Raw genomic sequence first — 23880 nt, forward strand, 5'->3', positions numbered from 1 at the left:
TAAAATAAATAAATACCAGATTACCACAAATTATAACACACATGAACAAAAGGAAATTCTTGCTCCGTGAATCCAGTCCACCTCTGCTGTGAGCATAAGTTGGTGGGGACAAAACTGGCCATTGCAAAAACTGGTTTACATGTTTTAACATGCATCACCAGCTTGCCCTAAATTAACTTCTGTGAGGACTAGCACTTAAAATAAGATCACTAAAATCTCTCATCAAGGCACAGTAGACAGACATATTGTGAGACAAGCCAACAGTAACAGCAATCTTCTAGATGAAGGTAGATGAGAAGAGAGAATGGGCAGAAAATATGGATTTGAATATATTGACGCGTTAAGTTGGCTGAACGACTGAGTTTCTATCACAGCTTTAATAATACATTATTAACACTAAGTTTTCTTTACTCTCCAATCATGGATGTTGTGTGTGTCTGTGTGTGTGTGTGTGTACAGATAATGGATAAGAAGAGAAGGGTTTTGGAAGAGACTGTAAATCAGGACAAAAAAATAAGTTTAAACTATAGGAATTATTTTTATAAATACTCTTACGTTAAGACTTATTGACTGCAATGATATATCTCTCTATTACTATGTTTATATTACTCTTATTTTGTTAATTTATTTTTATAATTTTGCACAAAAACATTTGTTTAATATAAGGTTTAAGCTTCACTGGTGTGAATCATTATCACAACAGAACCACAAGCTTTATTACAATGGAATAAAACAACAGAATTTTGATAATCACAGAGCAGGCATGAATTGTATCTGTGGATTGTGTGTGAGAGACAGAATGATGCAGTGTGAAATGCTTCATTTTTTCGCTGTCCTCTCCAATATAATTATATATATATGTGTGTGTGTGTGTGTGTGTGTGTGTGTGTGTGTGTGGTATTACATAACTCTGAGTGAGAGAGAGCTGGTGTTTGGGAGAGTGTGAAAGCATTGTGTTTGCGGTTTATATCACAGTCTCACATTCTGACATACACTACAGGTCAGTGGACTGCTCTGTGAGTGTGTGTAGATTTTGTGTACCAGATGCCTCCAACAAGGATAGCAAATCATAAAATCACCTACAATGTTGCGCCAGCAGGAAACAAACACAAAGGTGTGTAGTAAACAATGTCTTACTGAAAATGAAAAAAGGTTTTGTGAGGGAAAATGTCATAAGATCAAGCTTAAAACAATAGAAATCGATGGAAAGCCACCACCATGACAGGACAAATGTGTGTGCAGAATATCTTTAAATCAAGCTGAGGAAAGAGGGCAATAAGTACTTCAGCCTCCATGTCAGACATGCCCATTCTTAGAAGACCAAATGGCGACTTCCATCTGGCACACAAATAAAGCAAAGAAGATGATATGGATATTACACTTAGTGCTAGGCCTTTTATTACTTGTAATATCATATGTGTAATCTGGTCCACTCCAGAGACAATTATTCTGCTTATCCACAATTAACCATTTTCAGGTTTTGTCCTTAAGACACTCCTGTGTGAAGAAATATTGTATTGTGCCATTCATTAAGCATCCTGCTTACAATCACTGCAAGCTACCATTACAAGGGGTTACACCGACTACAGAATAAATCACCCTTTAATATTGGCCCTCTAATTAGATTGAACAACTGGCATTCCGGGAGTCTTGACTTGTTATACTGGAATTTGTTACACCTTGTAATGGTAGCTTGCAGTGATTGTAAGCAGGATTCTTAATGAATGGCATAATACAATAGTTCTTCACACAGGAGTGTGTTAATATTACTGTGTTTTCTGTATTTTTGATCAAATAAATACAGGCTTGATGAGCAGAAGAAACTTCTTTCAAAAACATTAAAAATAGTAATGTTTCCAAACTTTTGGATTGTACTGTATATATATATACACACACACACACAAACTAGGGGTGTAACGGTACGTGTATTCGTACCGGACTGTTTCGGTATAGGGCTTTCGTTACGGTTGCATGTGTGTACCGAATGCGGAATGCAATATTTTGTGTGCGGACCATAAGTACATTTTCGTGTTTCCAAACAAACATATAAAGTGGCGGAAGTCTCAGAGTTCAGCGCAAATCCCGCCCTTCCGCTGATTCTAATAAGGCCGGCGACACACAGTGGCGCAAGCGTCACTTTGTCTTTGCTACGTGGCGTGTCCGTTTTTAATTCGGCTCCCATGTTAACAGGTTAGAGCTTGCAGACTGCCTGCATGAGATGCGCATCTCAGGCGCGGCTCGAGCCGTGCGGAAAACGCGTGCGTGCTAGAATTAGAACCGACGCCTATTTTTCATGCGACATGCAAGCGTGTTGGAAGCATTTCCAGGCAAAATAGAATAGGAAAATATGTTTAGATGTAATTTGTACACAAATACATATTAATTCATGACACTTTGATGTTTGAAAGTCTATAGGTTGACAAATTCAGATATAAATGTAATTTAAAAAAATAAATTATCGATTTTCAAATATTGCACCTGTCAAACAGTCTATTTTGCCGTCAATATTGTTGACGGTGTCCTTTATCAGTAGGCTTTATATTTATGCTCAATATGAAGTATAGATATTGTTGTCATGAAGACAATTGAGCCTGGTCTGTCGGCGGTCTCCCTCTATGTCACCTACAGCAGCAGCAGCGCATCTACCCCACGTCAGGCACGATTCTGGTGAAGCAGGCCTACAAGCTGGGATTGGTAATGCTGCACTGTAATCATAGTTATTTATTTATATTTTTCATTATATTTTATTATATGATATTGGTTTGAGAGAGTATTTTACTTTGCAGAACTATGCAGCAGTATTTTATTATATATATATATATATATATACATACATATATATATATATATATTATTATTATTAAAAAGTATTTTAAAAAAAGTGTATAGTAAAAAATAACCTGCAGTTTAATGTTTGCATTTCTTTCCCTTACTGTACCAAAAATGAAACCGTGACTTTAAAACCGAGGTACGTACCAAACCATTATTTTTGCGTACCGTTACACCCCTAATACAGACACATAAAATCTATTTAAATCATAAATCTTTTTTTTTTTTTTTTGGCCATATGCGATCGCCCAGCACTAAAAGCAAGTTAAGAAGGCTCCCTTTCAAATCACTTAAGTTGTCAATGAATAATTTTATTAATCCATCCATTCTTTAGAGTTTCAAAGAGTTAGCTAAATCGTGCAGATTTAATTTATTCGTTTCTTGTTTTAGGCTAATTAGGCCTAAATAATGGGAACAAAATTATACAGTGCTTCACGTTTTACTAAACATGCAACAATTTCTTAATCAGTTTACAGACAAATGTCTTTTTCCCAAGAAATTATCCATCAAAATAAAGGACAGGTAACGAATAACAAAAATGCATGTTGATTTATTAAAGGAATTTTAAAATAAAAATGTAAACATAGGCATAATATGAAAATATTGACATTTTGCATTTTAATCCATGTAGCCTACCCCCTAAAATAGTCTACCACTTTTAATGCTCCGATGGAAAGTAAACCACAATTTATTTTGAATAATATAACATATAATTCATATAATATAAATAATACTGCACACCTTTTAAATGTGTCAAATCTAAAATATGGTTTAATACCATGTAGCTTAGAAAACATATAAGCACAGGCTCAGGCCTGACATTTATCCTGCTTGAATTAATTCTAAGAAATGCACATAACTTCATAAGTACCAAACTTGCATGTGTGAATATTAAATATTAAATATTTTAACTATAGTGTTTTTCTTTCATTTTCCATGACCGAAGCTGTCAAATGTAACACATCAGCGAGGCAAAACTGACGTCTATTCGTGAAAATGTGCTTTAATGCGCTTGTTTGATAACTTGTGGTTAAAGCGCCACACAGCAGTCAAAAGCTGCAAATGCACTTTACAGACGCCGCGGAAGGGGTGTTTTGGATGTCTACCTACTGTATTTGATAGCAAACAATAATACTTATCCAAGGAGAGCTGGTGGTTAGAGGTACAATCACAGACCATTCAGAAATTAAAGGTGCAGGATAATAACCTACTTAAGAGATACAGTGATATGAAGCTGAAATATAGCTCATGGATGAGTATCCGTGCTGATTTTATTAGTAAAAATATCATTGTAATCTAAGCTTAATAAATGAGAATAATGTTTCTGTATATCCTGTTTAATGAATCACCTCAAATTGGAACTTAACCTGTTAGCCAGCACCCCCCATTATGGGACTCACAGCTGAAAGTGCCCTACCTTACTTAAAATAGAATTCTAGAAAACCAAATCTAGAAAAGTACTGGGTTGAAAGTAAAATGTCTCATGAGTTTATATTTCAAATCTGGTTGGAGGAGCCGATAGCGTGTTTCATATTGTCTCGCCACCATGCTTGTGGATCTGCCGTAGAGTCAATTGGTTGATCTTGGAGATAGCGGGTTAACTCCGTGTCAACGCGCGCTCTGATCGGTAAAGGGGCAGAGATTTCAGACCTCCGTTTAGGAGATCTGTCACAAAACTCATCATCCACGCCAAAGTATTTTGAGCAAATTTCAAAGCCGCACCCACCCGCCATCCGCTGATTAGCTGACTGACTGTTTTGCGGTCTATGGACGATGCAATGTTTTGCTGATGCGAGCCGCAAAAAAAAAAAAAAAAAAAGCCATTGTCTGTTCTAGAAAGGATGCAGCAAAGATATTTCTGAGTTTCATTTACAATGAGATGCGCTCTAGTTCACAGTGCAGTGCAAGTGAACGCGGCGCGCTGGTGCTTCCATGTCACGGTTATCATTGTCTGCTATATTTGCTTTTTATTTATTAAAATACATGCAATTGGTTGATGAAACATTTATTAAAATTAAGATAAAATTTGTTCAAAACTAAATTCGTTTTTAAGAAAGGTTTTATACAAAGCAAAATTTAATGAAGTGGTAAATATCATGTCTGACGATTTACGATTTACGTCACACCCCTAGTTAGGGAAAGGGCTGGAGGTATGGGTAAGTTTAAGCTTGGGTTAAGGTGAAAGTATGGGTCAACGGTGTAATTATAAATGTAATTACAGAAATTAAATACAGATGTAATTAAGTGTAGTTTTTAAAAAAATATAAGTACAATGTAAAAACATGTACACAATAAGTACATTGTACTACATCATTAATTAAAATATAAGTACATAGTAGTTAAGGCCACTTAATATAAAGTGGGTCCATGTTTTTTATTGTTGTTGTTCAGCACATTGGTCAACCCATGGCTGTTTAATAGTGCTATATAAATAAAATTAACATTGGCATTAATCATATCAATGTGCCATATAGTCAATAAATCACACTATTCATATAGATGGCGTTCACATTGATAGCTGTGACATTTACATCTGTTAATTTTAGACATTAACAGAAAGCCTTTTCATTCAGAAATTTATGTCCTGCTTAATACAGTGCCTGTATGTACAAGAATATTTCAATATAACAAGCTTGTACTATTTAAATATCAATAAAATGGGATCTATAATTTTCCGTTTATTTAATGTAATTCAGAAATAAATATTAAATATATTAAGATTATATAAAAAGCTTTTAGTTAAAAACAGATGCCAGCATGTTTGGAAATATAAAACACAGGTCATAGCTGTTTTTTTAAAGACGACATTGCATATAGCCTGTAACAAAAATAAAATATGATAGATCATAATAATCAATAATAATTCACAAATTAAAAACACGGTATACATGTAGTTAAAGCGAAATTGAATGGAGGAATTAAAGTAATTGTAGAAGTCCAAAGTTCTGTAGTAGAACTACGCGGCTGTGCTTTTTGTATTCTTTCAATATTAAGTCATTGTATTCTTGAACTGGATAATAAGTTTCTTTTCAGACCACTTGCCTTTATGGATGTGAAATTTGCCATGTTGTAAAAAATGAGTTGTGTCCATTTAATTTTCCCATATTAAAAACAAAAACACACTGAAAATTTACACAGTGTGTTCACAAATTAGCCAAGTAATGACAAACCAAAATAACAAGTAAAAAAATGTTTTTTGTGTGGACACACAATCGTTGTCATACAAATCTGAAAGCAAGCAGTTGCGACAAGCAAGCCACCCATCTAAAGCAGATGCAGAAAAACTGTAGGTAGATTAACGTTATTTGTCTTAACTATTAACTAATGCCTTTCATATTTCTCCAAAATTTTCCAGAGAAGTCTCCGGTGTAAAGGTATAACATAAGTACAGATACACTGCTTTGTGGGAAAGCGGAAGTTAGCTGATGTCACTGTGAAAAGGGCAATAGGACAATAGTCCCATAGGGGGAATGTTCAAAGATCACAGTGGAGCACTTGGAAGCAATCAAATCACTCATTAGAATCACTTAAGCAGGATTGTGACCATGCTGTCTATCCATGTAACTGACAGGACAATTAGTTCAAGTATGTGTATGAATCAGAAGCTGTTAAAGTGACAGGTTTGAACAAGACCAGGGTCAGGATTGAGAGACACGTCACCTCCTGTCCTCCTGTCCAAATCTGTCACACTTCCTCACACATATACACACAGGAGCTGTATCCTTGGCAGTTAAATAATGTGACTGTTTCTCTGACTAAGTGCCATTATTATGCAACTGGATGGAGTCCGAAGCAATCATTGTGTGTATGAGAGGTGATGAGAGCCAGAGAAATTAAAGACTGATTTATAAAAATCACACACAAAAACACTACGCTATCAGATGATTGTGTAACACCACAGCAATATAGATGCTCAACTGAAGAAGATGTGATATAAAAAAGAGCTTCATATAAAAGAAAAAAGAAATGAAATAAGAAATACATGTTGATATATATATATATATATATATATATATATATATATATATATATATATATATATATATTAGTGGTGGGCCGTTATCGGCGTTAACGCGAGACTCTTATCGGGCGATAAAAAAAAATATCGCCGTTAATCTATGCTCAAAGTTGGGTTGGGAGCTGGGTCTATACTATGCAAGCTGTGATGACTTTCACCTTGATATTTTATATAACCGACTGGCTGAGGCCAGCCTAAAAAGATGCTCAGGACAGTTGACGGGCCACTGCTGCGCATCATCACGAAAGCTAATCTTTTTCACGTGTTGTTAAGCCTCACCGCTTGTTGATTTAAACATTAAAGCATCCAAACACAAGACACGGAAAAGCTGAACAGAGTAACGTTAGCTGGTTACTCGCGTGCTGTGTTCGGTGCGGAGAGAGAGAGAGAGAGAGCCGCCTATCACGGACAGCGACACTGAACCGAGCTCTCTTCTGCGAAGTTCTCCTCAAAGTGCACCTGAACGAACAAATGCAAATCGCAGTTTGAACAAACAAAAAGATGTGAAAGATCCCAATTCAGTACTCGCGGTGTTTTGGTGTTCAGGGCTCATGCAGAGAAAGGCGTCTCGAGACGCTAAAAATAAAGTGTTTGATCAAAACACTTGAACATCGAATTTGCTTATTTTTGCTCTTGTGCTGACAAATACATACAAAATATGTCAAAATATCCACCTTGGAAATTATGCTAGAAAAAACTGTCAATTATTTCTCAGGTGAAAGTAAACAGTTAAGGAAAAAAATGGTATGTGTATAATATTGGATGCGTTCATCGTCTCTTAAAGTGACCGCGCCTAATTTAGCTACTGGCTGCTGTAATGTTAATCCAAGAAAATGAAAATGAAAATCACTCACTGCTCTTGATTGAATTACTTAGTTTTAACAGGCAAACCAAAAATTATTCAGACACCAGATATATTTTTTGATATATATAGCAAAACTGTAATAATGTGAGAAATGTTGAAGGTGTCTGAATAAATGTAGGTTTGATTGTATATTAAATTTTTACATTGAAGACTATCCAGTGCTTTTTTACATTTAATTATTTAGTTTCTGTACCTTGACACCTACAAACTTGAAAAAAACTTAAACATTGTGTAAATAGCACAAATAAATAAAAATAAACGAACATACAAATTAAACAATTTCAAACAGGGCCCACTGGTACAACCTTCACCGGGTCCTTGCTGACCGGAGGCTACGGCCCTGCTCACGCCTGTTTTTACACATAATCCGTCTGCAGTGCGTATGCAGTCCGTGTGTGTTACGTATGTGGTGCAGCACGGACTCACTGTGCTTTCACACAGGACGCGTTTGCAATTCGTACTCGGTACGTAAACGATTGCTGCACTGCTGCAGACGCAATGCTCCTTGAACACAACTGGAATCCATTAACATGTGTGCGTAAAAAAATATGCAACGCATATGCAATGCAGAGGGAGTATGTGTGAAACATGTGTACGGTTATTTGCACCTTGTGCAATGTGGAATTAGTTTACAGCCTTTTCAAGCAGTTTGTGATGCATTTTGGAAACAGGAGATGTACATTTCTAATGCACCATCTAGCTTGATAAACCCCTTCTCAAAGACTTACTGTTTGTCAACTTTATTTGGGTAACACACATATTCTGAATGCCTTCGGCATAATTCGAATGAGCCATTTTAATCTAGATTAATCTAGATTAATTTCAAGATCACAGTGAGATTAATCTAGATAAAAAAAATTAATCTATGCCCACCTCTAATATATATATATATATATATTAGTGGGCTGTTATCGGCGTTAACGTGAGACTCTTATCGGGCAAAAAAAAGTTGGGTTGGGAGCTGGGTCTGTACTAAGCAAGCTATGATAACTTTCATCTTGATATTTTATATAACCGACTGGGTGAGGTCAGCCTAAAAAGATGCTCAGGACAGTTGACGGGCCACTCCTGTGCATCGTCACGAAAGCTTATCTTTTTCAAGAGTTTTTAAGCCTTACCGCTTCTAAGCCTTACACCTTGTGTAATGTGGAACTAGTTTACAGCTTTTTCAAGGACTTTGTGATGCATTTTGGAAACAGGAGATGAGCCCCTTTTCTAATGCACCACCTAGCTTGATAAATCCCTTCTCAAAGACTTACTGTTTGTCAATTTTATTTGGGTAACACATATTCTGGACGCCTTCGGAAGAATTTGAATAAGCCATTTTAATCTAGATTAATCTTTAATCAATTTCCACAAAAACTAACGCGTTAATTAAGATTAATTAATTACACAAAAAATGTTCTGCATTTTTAATATCTTATTTTTGCACCGCAGAACATTTCTCACTGGATGAGTTTCGGCGGACCGATTATACTGGAGCACCAACTAGCGTTCATGACTTCAGACAACAACAAACCACAGTGAACATGAACAAAAAAGCAGACGAGACCGCTTTGGTTGGCCCCTTGGATGGGAAATTGTTATAAAAAACGAACGGATGGAAGCATCGATAAGAGCATGGTTGTGTGCAAGCTATGCAACAAGGAATTTGCATATCACCGTAGCACATCAAGCCTCAAGTATCACCTTAACGCAAAACATATAAGAGCTAGCGTGGACGTTAGCCCGACCCCGAGTACCCACACCCAACCCACACTCCAGAGTAGGACTTAGTATGTTATGGCCAACAGAGAGATGTTTTCTAATAGTCAGGGTTTCCGATTTTCTCAATGTACTTGACAGTATTGTGTTTTACTTAAAAAAACAGTTTACAGAAGGTTCCAGCACCTATAAGCTACCTGAATTTCTGAAATGTACTATTTCTAAATTGTTTCTAAATATGCTATTGCTACACTTAATGGCAAAAATTGCACTGGTCTGCTAGACTTGGTTGATCAAAAATAAACAATATTTTTTAAGCTTATGTATTCAGTCATTATTCAATGGAATACTATAAATCCATGTGAAAAAAAAATTACTTCTCACTGTTCTCAGGTCAAATATTTATATGCGATTAAAATGCGATTAATTAATTACAAAGCCTCTAATTAGATTAGTTTTTATAATCAAGTCCCGGCCCTAATATGTATATACATATAGTCCCCTCTGCAACAATATTACTAATCATATTTTTCAAACCTCGAAACTTCAACTGCCTCGATCTACAAAAAGCTTTGCAAATGAATGTAGACACTTATTAAATCCATAGTATTGCCAAGTTATTTGCTGAAAAACTATGTAAAATATTTTTTTTTAGGCTCATGTACTTAATGTCAAAATATCATACAGCTCGGATAGTCATGTGTCATATGTCATTTGAAAGGCCTCATTGAGTAGAATAAAACAAGCATAATTGTTTGGAGCTTTTAATAAACAGGAGTACGAAATTGTACAAGACATCACCCCCAGACATCTATAGTCTATCATTTATATCTAAAGATCTTCCTCATTAATTGATAACACACATAAAACTGCACAGGCAGCATGTAGTTTAGCCAAAAATAATTTAAGGTACACTCTTAAAAAAGATGGTTCTTTAAAAGTAAAACCAGTTCTATTTAGGACCATAACATCCTGAAAAACCTTTTTACTGCTGAAATGGTTCTCTGTGTTTAGGGTCCCCTTTCGATACTACACTCTTACTGCATCTTGTTAAACGCATATTGGAAAAAGTATTTTTTTCTCCTGAAGCCTTTGTCTGTGGTTCATGCAGTATATAAAAAAAAATTACACCAATGAGCCTATGGCGACAAAGCCCACCAAGCCTGACAAAGGGGGGGCTCTGGGTATACAAGCAGGCATTCACCACAGGATTCTCAGATTTTTTCTCCTTCAGTGTCGACTCAACGCTAATCACTGATCCTGAAAAGCCTGCTCGTTGTTGACATGCCTTTGCAGCTGTACAGAGACCTCCCTGCTTGCTGACAGGCTCTTTTCAAACCTCAGCAGTTCCAGTCCTGTTTCCCTGCTGCTATACTGCAATTCTGAAAGAGCTTATTCTAGCAGGTAAGCCCTAAAAGATCAAACTCTAGTGACGTTGTTGAAAATGTCGCACGGCGAGTGTGGCCAATGCAGGGAAACTTATACGATGCAGAATAGCAATGAGAATGCCATCTGTCTGGGCAGACCCCACGCAGAGACTGCTCACTTAATGAGATGGAATGCTCACAAGGACACAGGTTAGCGTAACACAAAGGTGAGTATACGTTACGTCTGGTTTGCAGGAGTTCAGGAGACAGGTTCGAGGAGACTGTTCCTGTTGGAGGCTTGATGGGGAACTGAGGTACGGGTGAATGCTTTTAAGGTGTCAGTGATTGGCTCTGTGATGCGGGGCAGGTGTGGCTGGTTAATATTCAGGGGACTGTGAGCATTGGTGATTGGTGGAGACCGGGCTTGCCAGATCCCTGTCACAACCTCTCCCCCTCCCCTCCAGGGTCCGCGCCGTGGACCCAACTCTCTGATGCCTTGGGGGTCTGCCTCTGGGTCGTGAAGCGGGTCTTTCGTGATGCTGAGTATGAAAGTCTGTGAGCAGGTTGGGTTAGAGGATATCCTGACAAGGTACCCAACATCTTTCCTCTGGTCCATAGCCCTGCCAGTCAGCCAAATACTCCAGTCGCCCACCACGACGTTGGGAGTTTAGTATTTCTCATACAGTGTAGATGAGTTTAGTGTCAATGGGTGGCAACGGGGGGGGGGGGGGGGGGGTATGGTCATTGTCAGGGACTGGGTCTGTGGAAGGAACAGAAACAGGAGCGTGATGGGGCTTTAGCAGGGAAAAGTGAAAGGTGGGATGTATCCGATATTAAGCAGCTAGACGTAGACGATAAGTGACAGGGTTAATTTGTCGTTCAACGGGAAAAGGTCCAATGTACTTAGGGCTGAGTTTTCTGCAAGGTTGCTTCAATCTGATGTCTCGAGTTGAGATCCACACAGTTGGCCAGGTTGGTATGTCGGGTTCGGCCTTTCGATGAGTATCAGAAAAGCGCTGGTTATGATTCATGGCCTGTTGGAGATGATGGTGGGCCTGGTCCCAAACTCTCTCACTGTTTTGGAACCAGGTATTAACAGCAAGGACTTCTGAGGGCTCACCTGACCAGGGAAACAGCGGAGGCTGATAGCCTAGGACACATTGAAATGGGGTTAGGTTCTGATGGCAAAAGGTCCGTAAGCAGCGACTGATGTCCTGAATCTTGCGCTCAGTTTGTCCATTTGCCTGGGGATGATAGCCGGAAATGAGACTGACCGTGACATTGAGTAAAGAGAAGAATGCTCGCCATACCCCGGAAAATAATTGTGGTCCTTGATCTGACACGATGTCTTCTGGGATTCCAAAGTTCCGAAACACATGTTCGAAAAGGAGTTCAGCAGCTTTAAAGGCTGTGGGAAGAGCTTGTAATTGGATTAGTTTGCAAGCCTTAGAAAATCAGTCAAAGCTACTAAGATACATGTCTTGTCATCAGAAACAGGAAGGTCGGTAACAAAGTCTTCCCCAATGTGAGACCGAGGATGATGTGGAATAGTTGAGGGACCTAATTTTCTTGTGGGTAGCTGTCATGGGACTTTAATCATGGCACAGAGAATGCATCCCTGGATGAACTCTTGGACGTCCTTGTGCATTCCTGGCCACCAGTACTTGCGCTGCATTTCATTTAAGTCCCATTGAATATGATTAACAAACAGCTTGGTGGGCAAGATAGGCTCTGGCTCCTCAGGGGTTTCCTCAAGGGCGTGGAGACGAGATAGAGTATCAGCTCTAGTGTTCTTTGATCCTTGACAATAGGCTATCTGGAAATGAAATCTGGTGAAGAATAGAGCCCACCTGGCTTGACGAGGGTCGAGTCTCTTGGCTTCCTTCAGGTATTGAAGGTTCTTATGATCCATCAGCACAAGAAATGGCTGTCTGGCCCCCTCCAGCCAATGTCTCCACTCTTCTAACGCCAGTTTCACGGCTAGGAGTTCTCGGTTTCCTATATCATAATTTCCAACTTCCTAGAGAAAAAGGCAAAGGGCATAGGTTCAGATGTGTTCTCTGAATATTGGGACAGGATGGCGCTAATGCCAGTTGTGGAGGCGTCCACCTCAACTATGAACTTTTTCTCAGGATCTGGATGTTGAAGCAGGGGGGCTGTGGTAAACGCATCCTTCAAAGCTTGGAATTTTTTTAAGCTTCACGTTACCATTGGATAATCTTGGGTTTTCCCTTTAAGAGAGAGGTAAGGGGTGCAGTAATCATACTGTATTTGTTAAAAAAATCTGCGGTAGAAGTTAGCGAAACCCAGGAACCTTTGTAGCTCCTTGATGGTCTTGGGTGTTGGCCACGATGTAATGGCTTGGGTCTTTCGATCATCCATCTTCACCCCTTTCCTTGCTGATCGTGTACCCTAGGAATTAATTGGATTGTTGATGAAAGACACACTTGTCAGCTTTAACAAAGAGGAAGAAGTCTCTGAGACGTTGGCGTACTTTGGCAACATGATACTGGTGATAATTTTTATTTGGTGAGTAAATGAGGATGTCATCTATATAAACAAGAGCAAAATGGTTCAGGTACTCATGGAGGACTTTATTCATGAAGCTTTGGAAAACTGAGGGAACGTTTTTACTAGACCGTACGGCATCACCAAGTATTCGTAGTGTCCAGCTGGGGTGATTTCCACTCATCACCCTCTGTAATCCTGACCAGGTTGTATGCGCTCCATAAGTCTAGTTTGGTGAAGATACAGGCATCCCGGAGCTGTTCGAGGGAAGATGGGATTAATCGAAGAGGATAGCTGAACTTTACCGTTATTTTATTTAAGGCTCTGTAGTCGATGCATGATCTCAATCCTCCATCCTTCTTCGGAACAAAGAAAAAACTAGCCGCTGCTGGAGAAGTGGATAGTCACAGATCACTCACTAATGTTCTCTTCCTTCCAAGATGCCAAAGACAGTACCAGCTCGGGATAACCACAGGAGACTACAGCGACCGTCAAATAACAGGATGTTACACAGTGATCCACGGTCCTGGGAACATTATAACAAGGACACAGGTTAGCATAACACAAGGGTGAGTATACGTTACGTCTGGTTTGCAGGAGTTCAGGAGACAGGTTCGAGGAGACTGTTCCTGTTGGAGGCTTGACGGGGTGAGTACGGGTGAGTACGGGTGTCAGTTATTGGCTCTGTGATGAGGGGCAGGTGTGGCTGGTTAATAATCAGGGGACTGTGAGCGTTGGTGATTGGTGAAGACCGGTCTTGCAAGATCCATGATGTTGGGTTTTTGTTTGCCATCCCACTGCATCTCATGTTTTTAAATGAAAAAATGTATTCTGTGTGACTGGTTTTCCACCCTTTTTATTTATTTAACAATGCATGCATACATGACGCTGTTTTGTTTATAGTTCTTTAAGCAACTTAATAATAATTGGTTCATAAACATTATTTTAAATATGTTGTTTGTGTTGTCACAGTCATGTATTCTAATTCTTTGAATAAACGTGCAGTAATATTTTGCTCGATTCTGTCTGAATACCGGCAGAATTCACATTTCTGTTGTAAAAAGAGAAACACTGAGCAGAAGTAGTATTTGCTGTTATGTGTGTGTGTGTCCTGGCTCAATAGAAAACTAAAGGGTGCCCAAGATGTAGTTGCTCTGTGATGCCTGTATAAAAAAAAAAAAAAAAAAAACCTGGACGCGTTCCAAGAGAGGGTCGTTAAAATCAATTTCCTATTTTCCAACTTGTGTTGGTTGATTCTTGCAATATATTTTCGACATAAAGTGACAGTCGACACGGTCACGGTTTTAGACTAGACGGGAGAAGGGATGGGAAAATATCTGGGCACAGTTTTTCCAGAACTTCGTGCCAAGATAAAGCGGTGTCGAACTGTTTTAATGAATTTTTTAGATGCAATATGGTGCCCGAGCCCATATGACTTTGAAAAGAGACCGGGAACATTTTGTTTACTGCAGCCGCAGCCATCATTACCAAACGCGAACCGTTGACTCTGACTGAGAGTATGAGACGAAGCGAACGCACAGGCCATAGTGTGACATCCGTTAACCAATAATGTAAACATAGGTGACATCACAGGTTTTTTTTTTTTTTTTTATTAAAGAAGATAGCCTTCATTTGTATGTAGGCCTAGGCAATTTATATATTCACAATACTTAAATATAATTAATAGTATTCAATTGCTTTTGTATTAGTTGTTTGAAGAGTAACAAAAAAAATGGTCGGTCTTAACGCAAATTTACAATCGGCAAGTCGGTCGGACTAAAAGCAAAAAAAAATAATAATAATTGAGTCGGCGCTAAATTGACAGGGTCGGTCGGGTTACGACAAACAAGAATATTTTTAAGGATGGCCTGAACACACTGTACCATGCTGTAGAATGCCTAAAGTGATGTTGCTGCTCAAGATTGTCTTTTGCCTAGCCACCAGTTTCTCTGTTATCATTCAGTTTTGAAATTCAGCTTTGATTGTTCCTAATAAACTGTTTAACTGCACTCACAAGTGAATCTCAAGTAATTTTGTGTGATAGTTAATTATATTAAAAATAAACTACAAACAAAAAATAAATACATTTATTTTGTCTATCTTTCTTGTAACTCTACCCTCTCAGACACAAACCTGACAGAAAGGCTCATTATGCAGCTCATTATGTGGGCCTTTGTCTTCTCAGGTGTGAATCACTCTATTATTCATGATCATTCACGCCTCCTAGCATATGCTCTTTCAAAACAAGAAGTGTCTTCGAAAATTTAAATCAGTAATTTTTTTTTTCTGTAAGCGAGTAAACAAAATTATTTTCATATAATTTTGAAAAAGGTCCAGTTCTCAAAAGTCTTGTGAACAAAATGTATGTATTTTATTGCCTTATTTCAATGACATCAAAGTTTTTGTTTTCCACAAACAATGCATTGCTTTCACAAAAACCCAAATGCTCACATATTATTGTAGCCCAGTTTGTGCTGAATACAGTGTTTTCAGACTTTAAACATTTATAAGCAACTGAACAAATGTCAGGGCATGTCAAAATGTCTCCTGGGCACCAAAACACCTTTAAACCACAGAGGGTTTCTAACCCCTTTTCCTGCTCAGTGGCTTCCAGGTCCCATAGCAGACACTAGCCCAGAGGCTGACTTAAGCATGAGGCTGCCTCCACTGACAATCACAGCCCCCGCTCCTCTCCCTCACCACTCTACTTAATTTTAAAAAAGGGCCTTTGAGAGCTACATTCAGTCAAACTGCTTCCATATCAAAGAAGCTCACTGACCCCTTATCAGTCGACCCCTTTAACCCTCTGGAGTCGGAGGGTATTTTGGGGCCTGGAGAAGTTTTGTCATGTCCTGACATTTGTGCTTTTTTCAGTTTCTTATACATATCCAAATTGCTAAAGTCTAGTCCCACTGTAATCAGCACAAACTGGGTTATAATAATATGTGAGCAGCATGTATGTACATGGTTGTGTTTTTGAGAAAAAAAAATAATGCTTGGTTAATGAAAAACTAAAAATGTTAAATCACTTGAATAAGGCAATAAAACGCATACAGAACATTGGTTCACAGGACTTCTGAGAACTGGAGCTTGTAGCCTAGAATTTTTTCTTTCTAAATTATGTGAAAATCATCTTGTTTACTTACTCACAGAAAACAATATATTTTCTAACACACTTTTTGTTGGTAAAAGTCAGTAGGCATCAACTATCATGAATATCATTGTGATTTACACCTGAGAAGACAAAGACCTGCATAATGAGCTGCATAATGAGCCTTTCAGTCAGCTGTGTGTCACTGAGAGGGAGAAGTTACAAGAAAGAATGTGATGACAAAATAAATCTATATAATTGTATGTTTTTTAGTTTATTTAGAATATATTTAATTATCCCACAACATAATTGATGCATGATGCATTTTTGTCCGGATCCAGTACGTATCCAGCTCAGATTGTGGATCAGCACCTAGAGGGGAACTCTACAGCCCTGAATGTCAGCAGAGACCAGGACAACTAGATGAGCCCCAGAGACAGATCCACAGTCCTAGACGGCCACCGAGACAAGATTACAGGACACAGATGATTCTTCTGCACAATCTGAGGAGAACTGGCACCCCAACTGTGCCTGGTTTCTACAAAGGTTTTTTCTTCGTTCTTTCACCAATGGAGTTTTGGTACCATGTCGCTGTTGTCTCTGGCTTGCTTAGCTGGGGACACTTAATTTCCAGCGATTTCATCGACTTGATTGCACAGATATCATTTAAACTGAAATGAGCTGGATGACGACATCATGGAATTCAATGATGAACTGCTTTTTTGCATTATTGAGACACTATTTTCCAATTTTATGCTGTTCAGTTTAGTGCTGCACGATTAATCGTATCGTAATCGCAATCGCGATGTCAGCCTGTGCGATTATATGACGGGAAATGTTGCGATTATATTAAATAAATAAGTGTGTGGACTTAAACACACATTTTCTGAGAACAGTTTGCCGATTTTTCGTGCCGCTAACAAAACAAACAAAAAAAGATGAAAAAAAAAAAAAGATCTGACAGTCTATCAGTATAAGCAAGTGCACGTGTGGCGTGCGTGTTCACTTTTGTGAGCAGCGCTGAGAGACCAGAACGAAGATGGATGCCGAGGAGACTGATCTGGTAGCCAAAAAAAACTCTACCTCTGTTATATGGCGATATTTCGGATTTGAGATTACTGACACTGAGCAGAGAGATGTACTGTGCAAGATTTGCAAAATTAAAGTCGCTACATCACGTGGCAATACGACAAATTTATATCAGCACCTGAAACAGCACAGAGAAAAATATGATGAATGCATGACGATGAAAACCCAGATTAGTAAAGAGACAGGTGAAGGAAACAAGGCACAAGCTGTTCCCCGAACAAAACAATGCGCAATTACAGATGTGTTTGCAAGTCTCACGCCATATGATAAGTCTTCGCATAGACATAAAGAAATCACCGACTCCATAACCCACTACTTGGCAAAAGACATGACGCCCATACACACCGTAAGTAAAGTGGGATTTCAGAAAATGATCCGCACACTGGACAAGAGGTACCAGCTGCCCTCTCGAAACTATTTCTCTCAAGTAGCGATACCTAAACTTTATAACTCGCGCCGTGACGAAGTTCAAAAGGAAATGGCTTCGGTGACGTTCTTTTCAACCACTACGGACCTGTGGTCAAGCAGGACAAGTGAACCGTATATTAGCTTGACTGTGCACTTTGTCAACGAGGAGTTTGAATTGAAAAGCCGCTGCCTTCAAACATCGTATTTCCCCGCCGACCACACAGGAGAGAACATAGCCTTTGGCTTGAGAGAGGCACTGGCTGCGTGGGACCTCTGTGAGGAGCGTCAGGTCGCCATCACTACAGACAACGGCACCAACATTGTCAAAGCAGTGGAGCTTAATCAATGGACTAGAATCCAGTGTTTTGGGCATAGACTTCATTTGGCCATTGGTAAGTTAAATTGATTTCATATTTTGTTATTAGACGGGCAGTACGACAAATCGCATGCAAATGCACGTCTTTTCAGTAAAGCCGGTCCTGTAATCAGTAGTAAATCTCCATCACATATGTGTTTCAGATAGAGCAGCTCTGTGTAGTAAGCGCTGCTGAAAGCACACACGTGATGGAGATTTACTACTCATTACAGGACCGGCCAACTATGGGGTTAGGGGCAGTTGTACCCTCGATTTATTAATGAAATCATTTTAAATACAGTGTAAAATTATGTGTATCACAAAAGATACTAGGAGTAGCCTATTTCATTAAGTGCTAATAATTAGCATTAAACATAACTCTGTAAGAGTGTAAAGAACAAATCTGCCATAGCTATTTGCCTACTACTATTAGGCCTAGAGTGGTGACATGATTTGATGAAAACACTGTGTGTGTGTGTGTGTGTGTGTGTTGTCATTGATTTTTGTATTTTGTATTACATTTTTTTTTCATCTTATCATTCACAGAAAATGCTCTGAAAGATAATGCACAATGCATTAACAGAGCTACTGGGATATGCAGGAAGATTGTGGGCCACTTCTCCCATAGTTGGAAGAAAAGAGTGGCCTTGAAGGAAGCACAACAAGAGCTGAACCTCCCAGAGCATGCCATGGTGACAGACTGCTCAACACGATGGGGTTCCACTCAGAAAATGATAGCAAGAGTCCTGGAGCAGCAAAGTGCGTTGTCCAAGGTTCTCTCTACAGACCGCAAAGTGCGACACCTACTCCCTTCATGGCAGGACCTGGAGGTCTTGGAATCTGTAAACAAGGCACTAAGCCCACTCCAGGACTTTACAGATGCCTTATCTGGTGAGAGTTATGTGAGCATATCTTGTGTGAAACCTGCTCTGCATCTTCTGAACACCTCAGTGCTGGCTGAAGTCGAAGCAGACACTGAACTGACCAAATCACTGAAAACAAAAATCCTTCGCTACCTCAACAACAAATATGAAGGCACACAGGACTTGCTAAACTTCACCACTTTCCTAGACCCAAGGTTCAGAACTCAATACATCTGTGAAGAGGAGACCCAGACCTTGAAGGAACGAGCCATCTCTGAATTGATAGTGAGTAAAACCAGAGTTTACCTAACTGGTAAGAATTCAATCTAACAAATTTCTAAAACATGCATTTTTTTTAATATTTGTTTCAGGAAATTCACCAGCAGCAGTCTGTTGCCCAAAGCACTGCAGTGATGGAGAATGATAGCCTGGATGTGGAAAGTCCACCTGCTGCTAAAGCCAAGAAGAAAACTCTGGCCAGTTTCTTCAAGGAAACCACATGCACAGCACCAAGAACATCATTGTCATCCACATTTGATTCCATGGCACAGTTTAGAGAAGCAGTGACCGCTGAACTCAATGCTTACATTTACATGCCATGTGTAGACCATGGAGAAGATCCACTGAAATGGTGGAAGTTTCACAAAGTAAACTTCCCTAGGCTATGCAAACTAGCACAGAAATATCTGGGCATACAAGCAACAAGCTCTGCATCAGAGAGAGCTTTTAGCACTAGTGGTAATGTTGTGTCGAATCATCGCTCCTGTCTGAAACCAGAGAAAGTAGACATGCTTGTCTTTTTGGCAAAGAACCTCTAATGTGATCAGTTTAACTGTTTAGAAAGAGGATTTAAAAGTACCAGTTGGTCATTTAAAAAAAAAAAAATAAGATTTAGTGGTTTGACTTTGAACAACAATTGTATATGCAGTTGTTGTTTTTTTTTATTTTCAGTATGTTACCTCCTGCGTAAATGTCCCTGTTTGTATGGACAAAATGTTTAAAATATCTTATTTTTGTGAAAATGTGTATGTTTTTATTTATTGTTTTATTTAATTTAGCTATATATTTGAGAAAATAAGTTTACATTAATAAGAATGTTATTTCATTTTCTAAAAATTATTTATTTTGAAACCATTTCTAGTTTTACAAATACACATTTCAGCATTATTACTAATCTGTGTGTGCATTTTCCTTAAAAACCCATCAAGTTGACTCACGATACCATTTATTATAATCGCAATCGCATATCGCAATATTGACCTCAATAATCGCAATATGACAATTTTCCCAAATCGTGCAGCCCTAGTTCAGTTGCTTTGACACAATCTATTGGCAATTGACTATTTGAGACTGCTATCAGAATTATAACAGAAATTCCGCACTTTGTTTAATTCAGAGGACACAACCAGTCTCATTTTATTAGACTTATTTCATTTAGTAATAGTTTTATGTACTACTAAATTAAAATAGAAGAAATCTATAAAATTTAAGTGCTGTGTTCCAGAAATTCTGGAAGGTTATTACAATTGAAAGAGCCAGACACAGTAACTTGCTGGGTTTCTATTTTTGCAGTGTTATCATCAAAAACTCATTGGACCAATTATACAAAGAAAAAGTGTGCATAAAAAGGATCCTTTGTGGAGGACTGTCACAGAAGTATTAAAATATCAGGTATGTTCTCTTAGTTGTATGTGCTTCAGTTATGCATACATTACAAAATAATACACAAGCGAAAATAATTCGACAAACAGTTCTCACACAGCATTTTGGCTTTAAATGTGAAAATATACTACACCTCTTGCAATGCGACGCAAGGCGCAGCGCAAGTGTGTTTGCTTGTTTCAGTCCAGCGCCGTTCGCATTTTCCCGTCCAGCGTCACGTTGTTTAATTAGCAAATGCATTTGCGCTCATTTTTGTGCTCATGGGCACGCTGGTCTAAAAAAGAGGTGTGTTCAGGCGCATTGCTGGTGCAATGCAATTTAAGGAGCTGAAAATAGACTGCGCCATAGACCAACTCAGACCTGGTCTAAAGACTGGCGCAATGTTTTTTCTTTGTTATTTAAAGAGTTTAAATGCTGCCATGCACTTTACACGTTTTGTTTAGATCTTTACAATAGGGCCCACAAATTGCATACTGAAAGAATCTTGTCACGTTACACCTAGTTAGGACAAAGTGTGACTGTGAACCATTGATTTATTTGCATGAAGAACAGACAGCTTGTATACTGATGTTTCAGCAAAGCTCAGTTCGATTCAGAGTGCTCTACTGGATTGATCACTATGCCTTCAATCTGTTATCATCCAATCTTGTAACTTTCATGCTAAGGGCAGAACCATGCATCATTCATTTTTCATTTCATTTCTACATGGCTCCTTGCAATACAACTCTGATGCTGTGGTCTGTTATTGATACAACCACAACTGCTACAACGGATAACGGACACTCAAATGGGTACTGCAAGTCATGTTGAGGTAATAAAAATATGTCAAATTAATATTTTGTGCTCTATTTACTGATCAGACAAGTGACTGCATGATAAGCAGCGAAGTGATAAGCATTGAAGTGACTGGGACATTCACTAAAATTAAACTGAATCTATTGTTCTCTGATGTCGGGATCCTTTGGCAGCGTTTAGAAACATGTTTTTCCACAGCCAGGAATGGCACATCGTCTGACTGGTATCCCAAACTGTCAAACATACACAACTGTTAGCCGATCATACCAGTGGGTGTTTACTTCCGGATCTATCTGTCACACCTATTCAAATAGCGCATTCTGAGACAGGGAGGTGGGGGAGGGGTCGGGAGTGGGAGACAGAATTTGAGGTTGAAACAGGACAGAAAATAACCTATTACTTCGGAAATTTGATGATATTTGATGTAAAAATCCTGATAACATAAGTGGACCTCAGAGAACAGTCCAAAATAATAATAAAAAAAGGAAGTTCATGACCCTTTTAAAAGAAAATCAAACAAAAAGTATCTTGATATAGTGTTAGTCCACCACATACCACAAGAGCAGCTTCAGTGCACCTTGGCATTGATTCTACAAGTCAACTGGATGGATTGAACACCATGTTCCCAAAAGATATTTCATAATTTTGTGTTGATGGTTCCACACTGGATGATGGTGGTGAAGCGTTCTCTCACACACGTTGGTCTAATAATCTCCCTCAGATGTTCATTTGGGTTGAGAAAACCGGCAGTGATCCTTCCTGCTAAAGGAACAAGTGAACCCAAATCAAGCCAGAAACTCAAAATTGAATCTCAATTTTTAAATCTCAGAAATTAAAAATCTCCCATACATGTTCATTTGGGTAAAGAAAAACTGCACTGATTTGCAGTGAAAGTAAAAAAAAAAAAAAAAAAGAAAGTTGTGACATTTGCCAAGAATGGTAACCCATACTCGGAACTGGTGCTCTGCATTTAACCCATCCAAGGGAAGACACACCGTGAACACACCCGGAGCATTAGGCAGATTTTTTTTTTTTTGCCTGGGGAGCAATTGGGGGCTTCAGTACCTTGCTCAAGGGCACTTCAGCCATGGGTATTGAGAGTGGAAGAGAGCGCTGTTCATTCACTCCTCCCACCCGTACTAAGACTCGAACCTCAGGCCTATGGGTCACAAGTCCAATTCTCTAACCATTAGGACACAGCTGCCCCACAGTGATCCTACCCTCTAAAAGGACAAGTTGACCAAACAATTAATTCAATTCACAATATAATAAAGATACCTGATTATCCAGATTTTCCTTTAATTTCTAACCATCTGTACTTCATGTATGCCACTTCATCATGTACTACTATTCAGAACTTCACTGGCAAAACCTCTCTACATAAATTTCTCAGAAACAATTTCCATGCTTGCAAAAAAAAAATAAAAAATAAAAGAGCCAAACCAACCATAGCAAGCCATTTCCATGAAACAGATAAGAGGACCAAATTTGTTCAATTTTTGTCTGTGTTGACTTGAAATGTCTGACTTTTTCACAGGTCCCTCTCTCAGGTCCTTGTCAGATGCCTGTTTTGGCAGATATTCAGCACTACCACTACAGAGAAGGGAAAAGGGAGGAAATGAGGAGTAACACAGCCTGTTGAGTTGGCAGCTTTATACATTACAGGGCCAAAAGAACAAACACCTGATGTTTCTCTACAGCTTAAAGAAAAACAACAAAAAACAAGTATGAATCCACCAGCTGATTATAGCTTATTTACTATCAATATATAGATAAACATACATATTTGAAATGACAAACTGTGAGTTAGAAGTTTGCAAATGCTCCTTCAGATCCAAAAAGCAAACAACAAACATTGCTACTATACAGTAACAGTGCGTTGTAGTACTAGTGCAAAATCATGATATTAACCTTTATCTCCATACCAAATTTTCCATATTTAAATCTCAGTTGGCCAGACAGTGGTTTATGCCTATTACCACCACGTGTACCACCACCGCAGGGCCACAGTGTTACTCCAAGTCAGTCGAGTGTTATTCGCGAAAAAGGGACGGGTTTCAAACAGACTATAATTGTAAAATTTGGGTTTGTAAACAGAGATGAAACAATTAAGTAAAACAACAATAACATTATAATATAACACTGTTAAATACTTAAAAACCTTTAGAAAATTTACAGTGAGTTAATTTTAAAATGTGGGATAGTCTTAGGCTACAGTCTACACATCAGAAAATTAAAAGAAAGACCTTTACATAAAGGCTTTTACTGCATGCTATTTTATACAGTCATTACACACATTTTTTGGCACTCCCGTGGGTCAACAAAA

The 23880-nt window shown here is 38.6% G+C and overlaps 2 protein-coding genes across 5 annotated transcripts in view; one reads left to right on the plus strand and one right to left on the minus strand.

The window, feature by feature from the left end:
• Positions 1-23880, minus strand: part of rptor (regulatory associated protein of MTOR, complex 1) — a 238779-nt gene that overhangs the window by 157113 nt on the left and 57786 nt on the right. The gene's annotated exons all lie outside the window — the stretch shown is intronic.
• LOC113071304 (zinc finger BED domain-containing protein 1-like) lies at positions 16792-22493 on the plus strand. Its single transcript, XM_026244675.1, has 3 exons — positions 16792-18271; positions 18781-19382; positions 19469-22493. Exons 1-3 carry the CDS (start codon positions 17422-17424, stop codon positions 19913-19915), a joined length of 1899 nt encoding a protein of 632 aa, XP_026100460.1. The 5' UTR covers positions 16792-17421; the 3' UTR covers positions 19916-22493.

Source organism: Carassius auratus, unplaced genomic scaffold (assembly GCF_003368295.1).
Source record: "Carassius auratus strain Wakin unplaced genomic scaffold, ASM336829v1 scaf_tig00006882, whole genome shotgun sequence".
In the NCBI taxonomy this organism is placed as follows: Eukaryota; Metazoa; Chordata; class Actinopteri; order Cypriniformes; family Cyprinidae; genus Carassius; species Carassius auratus.